The sequence below is a fragment of the Priapulus caudatus genome, unplaced genomic scaffold (assembly GCF_000485595.1).
Source record: "Priapulus caudatus unplaced genomic scaffold, Priapulus_caudatus-5.0.1 Scaffold73, whole genome shotgun sequence".
Lineage (NCBI taxonomy): Eukaryota > Metazoa > Priapulida > Priapulimorpha > Priapulimorphida > Priapulidae > Priapulus > Priapulus caudatus.
In genome coordinates, this window is record NW_014577134.1 from 466,822 (window position 1) to 472,781 (window position 5,960).

The 5,960-nt window shown below is 44.1% G+C and overlaps 1 protein-coding gene across 1 annotated transcript; it reads right to left on the bottom strand.

Annotated features, from left to right (window-relative positions):
• Positions 1-495: 495 nt before the first annotated feature.
• LOC106821445 lies at positions 496-5,433 on the bottom strand. Its single transcript, XM_014826256.1, has 4 exons — positions 5,275-5,433; positions 4,410-4,723; positions 2,856-2,972; positions 496-2,210 (listed from the first exon to the last, which is right to left on the bottom strand). The coding sequence occupies exons 1-4, from the start codon at positions 5,378-5,380 to the stop codon at positions 1,842-1,844; spliced, it is 906 nt and encodes a 301-aa protein (XP_014681742.1). The 5' UTR covers positions 5,381-5,433; the 3' UTR covers positions 496-1,841.
• Between the last annotated feature and the right edge of the window lie 527 nt (positions 5,434-5,960).

Consider the following 5,960-nt stretch of genomic DNA (forward strand, 5'->3'; position numbering starts at 1 on the left):
TGGTTGATTGGTTAGTTAGCTGGTTTGTTGGTTGGTTGGTTGGTGAGTTAGTTAGTTGCCTAGCTACCTAGCTAGATAGTTAGTTAGTCACTCACTCACTCAGTCAGTCAGTCAGTCAGTCAGTCAGTCAGTCAGTCAGTCAGTCAGTCAGTCAGTCGGTCAGTCAGTTAGTCAGTCAGTCAGTCAGCCAGCCAGCCAGCCAGCCAGCCAGCCGGCCGGCAGGCAGTCAGGCAGGCAGGCAGGCAGGCAGTCAAATTTTACGACACTATATATTTCATTTGTGTAGTATTTAATTTGATGAAATCCTCAATTTAATATATACACATGTGTTTGCGTAAATATCTTGAATCTATTTATAGTCAACCGTACGCCTCCCTAATGCTCATTCGATTATATCATGAACATTATGTGGGCTTAAATATACATAAATTCATGTACGTAGTTCTTGATAACAGATATAACATATGTAACAAAAAATGAAGCAACAGGTATGTATATGTTTCAATAACACATTATTATTATAATTATTATAATTATTATTACAACTTAAGTTTTAGCTATATAAATATACAAAAATAAATACCATTCTCATCGTGCCCGTAGGTTTGAACCTTCATAAGGCTAACATATAACATCCGCCAATTACAGCTTCTATCACTGAACTGCTCTGTGATCAAATGCTTGACTAGTTTTCCTCTGTTTCTCTTATATTAACATTGAACTGATATTAGGCCACGAATAAATTATAATAACGCCACATTTTCAACGATTGGTACACAACGGTTGACATCGAAATCAGTAGCTATATATGCACTGAAATATTAGATATACATCCAGCTTTGGTACGATTATCTTCGATTTTGTCAATACGAATCCATTTATACTAACATATTAACACGCTCTATAATAAACAGTTCGAATCAGAACGACCGTCTGCCATCAGCAGTAATATTATTGAGCATTTCAGTGCAATAGCATGAAGCATGTGCGGACATCAGATGTCGCGCCCATCGCTCTAGTATGGTTATAACGATCACGTATAGCACCTGCGCACGCACGTAGGGAGCAGCGGCCTGTATTATTACACCAAGGTTGTCTCATATTAACCTGTATCACAGCACAGAGGTACCAAGCAGTAGGTAATAGCAGCAACTAAGTGCCTCCATGATTTCATCACTCGCGCCAGCATCCACCCCCACAACAGGATGGGTCAGGATGCCGGTGGCTAATATGTAAACGTAGCCACCTACGTCACTGCTCAACCTACCACTCCCTGAACTTCCGGAAATGCGTCGTGTCTCTCGTTTCAGATGACAAACTTCGGAAAATACGGTTCATTGCACTATCAAGCAAGCCCGTGTATTAACTGGTTAATAATAGTTTTTTTTTCAATATCGGACGCAATAATCTTGAAGACCCACAGAAAACGCGTATATGTGCTCGTCTCATGTAGTACAGCACATTGCTCACACTAACCTTACCAACGACCGCTTTGGTACTTGGTACTTGGTCACAATCTACAAGCGGCTACAAAAAGTACAAAAATATTCCCGACCCTGAATTCATTCTGTAATTCACTATCGTTTCGTCACATACCCCGGAATGTAAAATGCATAACAATGACAATAATTTACTATGTTTCGTATTTACAAGGCGTGAAAAATAAATAATAGCTATCTAGTAATAACTTAAGATTGGGCATGTGTGTATATATGATACAGTTACATTTAGTAACATAAGTACAGTCAATGTTCTTTTTAACTCTCGCTCACACGCACACACACACACTCTCGCTCTTTCTCACGTTCTATCTCTCTTTCTTTCTCCCTCTTTCTCATATATTATTTCTGACTGCTTGTTGCTGCCGTGGCGTAGAGAGCGGACACGTATTCCAAAAGTTTTACGTAGTCGCGAATAGTGATATAATCACGGAAATCGCGTTCTGATAGATTGGACATGTCGCGTGCTTCATCCGGCATCACGGCCTCAGTCACGGCTGGCAGATTCTCTTTGTGCCCCATCATGACCATGTCTACCCTGATGTTACATAGAAGCCACTTCAGCTCCATCTTCAAACTGGAGTATTCGTCGGTGAACGTTGGGTCGACCTTACCGTCGGCCGCAAGCTTCAGCTCATCGACGTATATCTGATCGAAGTTAACCGCGAAAATCTGCAGGTGCTCGTACATTTTCGGCTGTTCGATGAAAAACTGCGGAAGCAAAGATGGATCTGATTTAATGCTCGGAGATACATAAATGGTTGGAGAGAAAATAAGCAAGAAAGATAGATAACGACCGAACAAACGCACGTACGTGCGCACGCACGCGCACACTCACACGCACACTCACACGCACATGCACGCGCACGCACGCACGCACGCACGCACGCACGCACTCTCACACACACATGTACACACGCACACACGCACACACGCACACACGCGCATGTATGTATGCATGCATACATACATACATACATACATACATACATACATACATACATACATACATACATACATACATACATACATACATACATACATACATACATACATACATACATACATACATACATACATACATACATACATACATACATACATACATACATACATACATACATAGAAGGGAGAGAGTAACAGGAAGAGTGCACTGTAGAAGAAGGTTTATTTATGTCTCCGTTAAAAACAAATACATATAGTACGTAATATCAAAGTGCGTACACGTGCAGTAGACTTCTAGACGTACGCACGCCATTTAGAACGTATATAGCCACAAGGTATGCTAGAAGCCTCTGAAGTAATACAAACGACAGTGATACAATGGCAATAGATAAGCTGTCAAGATTATTATACCTGGTCGTAAGCAGCATCCAGGTAGGCTTCGTCAACGTCAACAGGCGGGGTAGGGAGCCATGGTAGACTATCATCAGCAACTGTGGGTGGAAAACTTTCGCTCCACCTGTGAATCACCTGAGAACAAAGACCATTCGCAGATGTTATAAAACGTTTGCGTTAGAAATGCGAGTAGAGTTTTTTAATATAAAATCTCGTAAGTCGTCCTAGCAGTAACACATGCTGTGTGTTGAGATAGACACCCGGTCATATAGGGATTCCTTCATAACGCCGACCTCATAAAGCCGGCTTCGAGAACACTATTCGATTTCATTTCAACATTTTGAGCTCACAAGATGCGACCCCCTATAGCGATAGAGTATCATAACCAATTATTCCACGCAAATGTCAAGGAAATCTCTTATACTAATCTTAGGTAATATTGTTGCAATAACACGTGTATGGCCTATACTATGTGGGAGGTACAGGAGGAAGATTTACGTTGCTCTGCGCTTTGTTGACTTTGGATTCTAGAGTCAATGTTCATATAGATTTATATGCGATGTAAACCCAAATGTGTAGTCCGTTAATGGCGTTTATGCTTAATTTTAATTCAAATGCTATCAGACACGAATTCTATTATTCATTGATGACACTAGAGTTATAAACGAAATGTAATGACGAAACGGGTGTTATCATTTAATGTAAGTTTAATTACCTACAAGATATGACGGCCGGAAAATGCACATAATTCCACGATCCCGATATAGTGAAGAGAATTCTAGTGAAATTTCGAAACACTTAAGGGGCAAGCGCATTAAAATGAGTGTCGTGGCTACGGGTCCCGATGTTAGCGACATCTTACAGCTATATTATGACAAAAATTATAACTGATGTAACCCTAACGCTAACTTTACCCTAACCATAACTATAACACTGACCCTAACACGAACACGAACATTAAACCTAATCCTAATGCTACCCATGCAGTTATAATTCTTTTTACACAAACATAGGCTACGAACCATAACAAACATAAAATTTCGCAAACTAGTTCGGACGCCTAGCCAATGCGTTAAATAAACTTCGGCAAAGCGTATTAGGATTAGATGGGTGGAGCACATGCCTCACAACCGGCGACCGGCTCTGTGTGTGGAAAGTGACTAAGCAGAATATTTGGTGGAATGTCGGCATAATGGCTTGATTTCGTCACGCGTTCGTAGCACTGTGCACACGTACACGCGGGTGCATGTTGCAATACCGGTGTCAGCGTTGATTGAACTCTCCCACGAGCAGACGCGTGCGAGTGCGTGGTGTGTGATACCCTGCAGCCTGTTTCATGCAAGTTCCGCAATGGCGCAGCTAGCCCCCCCTTGTCACCTCATTACCCAGCAGTTACTTCTAGACTGTTCTGCACGGGTTACTTGCGCAGCACGTGCGCTATGGGCCGCGTGAACGAACCCGGCGTCTTCAACGCACGAGTGCTTACGGCTGCTATAACGCCGCATTTTGGAGGCCGTTCGAACGAGACGTCGTGCAGCACGTACGAACGCTAAATATAAACATAACACTTACGAGATCCGTCTCCAGGCTTGCCGCCATCTCCAGCGCCACGACGGCTCGCCGCACCACTTTCATGTGCTGCGTTTCTACGGACTTGGACGCGTCGGCCGTCACGTCGAGTCCGCACGGATGCTGCCAGTAGTGAAGCCGTATGCTCCGCGCCGATCTCGGCTGCGGCTGTTCGGACGTCGGCGATGTGACGTCATTTTTACCCGTAGATTTGGCAGCAGCTGTGGACGCGAGCGGCGCCGCGTCTGCGGTCAAGGTTATCGTCGCCACGGCGACGATGCATGCCGTCAACAGGTAGTTTACATAGTGTTTGCCGGCTGTAAGCAACGATAGAAGCGTGTGACGAGCGCTGCTATGTAGGCGCTAGCGTCGCGGGCGCGTCAAACAGAAACCCGCGCCTCGCGTTTTTTTTACATGCAAACGAAAAGCGCGGGAAACACTGTTGCGCACTCGCTGGCCCGGCTCGCCCGCATAAATAACGCGGTCGATAACGACTGCGGGCTCTGGGAGACACTCACAGATTCTCGATTCCCGGAAGAACCGCACTGTCAGATATGATTCACGAAACACACTGTCCTGCCAATCAGCAAATCTCGCCGATTGCTATGTTTGTACTATTGATAAATAAATAAATATATATATATATGCCTATACTCGCCTAAAAAAATCGAACTCACGCTGCAAACCCGCTGAGGAATATGAATATGGCTTCTGTTACTACATTATGTGCACTATACCGAGGCGCTTGATCGTATCGTACAAGTCAAACAAGAGCAAAAAACCTCAATCGTAATCGGTGTCAACGTTCACCTGAAGCGTGTCTGCGTTGCGATCAACGCATGCAGGCTGAACAACCGCAAACACTCACCTTGCTGACTCTTCACGCTGAGCACAAGCACTGGCGTAAAATTGCTTAGCTGGGAAGACAACATCCTTAAATTGTTGAGAAACCGTGTAATGTTTACTATTAACATGCGTCACTCGGACCAGCCAGTGTTGCACGTGTGTACGCGTCTCCCCTTATCTCGTCGACTGACTTACCTCATCGTTTTGCCGCTGTTTATATAGATTGGCTGGAGTCGCTACCGTTTGGCAGAGCGCAGCCACGGAGTATGTAATTACGTCAGTGTATTCAGTTTTGTAGCCCATATACGCTAGTTCCGCTTCTATACATGATCGCACCCTCTTATCTATTATGCCGGTATCCTCTTGGGGAGTATCACTGATGCGTAAACGGGCCCCTAACATGTATATCTGCCGAGCGGTAAAATCCATACGTATTTCGCAAGCGGCTGACCAATTGAAACAGGGGGTGGGGGCAGTTGTCATGACGTCAGTGCCAACGGTTTTCATGAATGAATGGGATGGGCGCTGTCACTGCTTTTTACACATTCAGTAATCGAGGCATGCTCGGTTACGAATCGTTCTATCTTTATATGTTATCTACTTAAATAAACTCGTTTTCACTCCAGACCTGTTTGCTATATATTTTCACGTGATAAGCAAACATGCAGTTTAACCCAGGGGTCCCCCAGCCTTCCCCAGGAGTCCATA

Coding starts and splice junctions, on each gene's coding strand:
- LOC106821445 (XM_014826256.1), bottom strand. CDS start 5,380: ATGTTAATAGTAAACATTACACGGTTTCTCAACAATTTAAGGATGTTG. Junction 2,973..4,409: donor CAAGCCTGGAGACGGATCTC/GTAAGTGTTATG, acceptor CTTTGTTCTCAG/GTGATTCACAGGTGGAGCGA. Junction 2,211..2,855: donor TGGATGCTGCTTACGACCAG/GTATAATAATCT, acceptor TTGCTTCCGCAG/TTTTTCATCGAACAGCCGAA.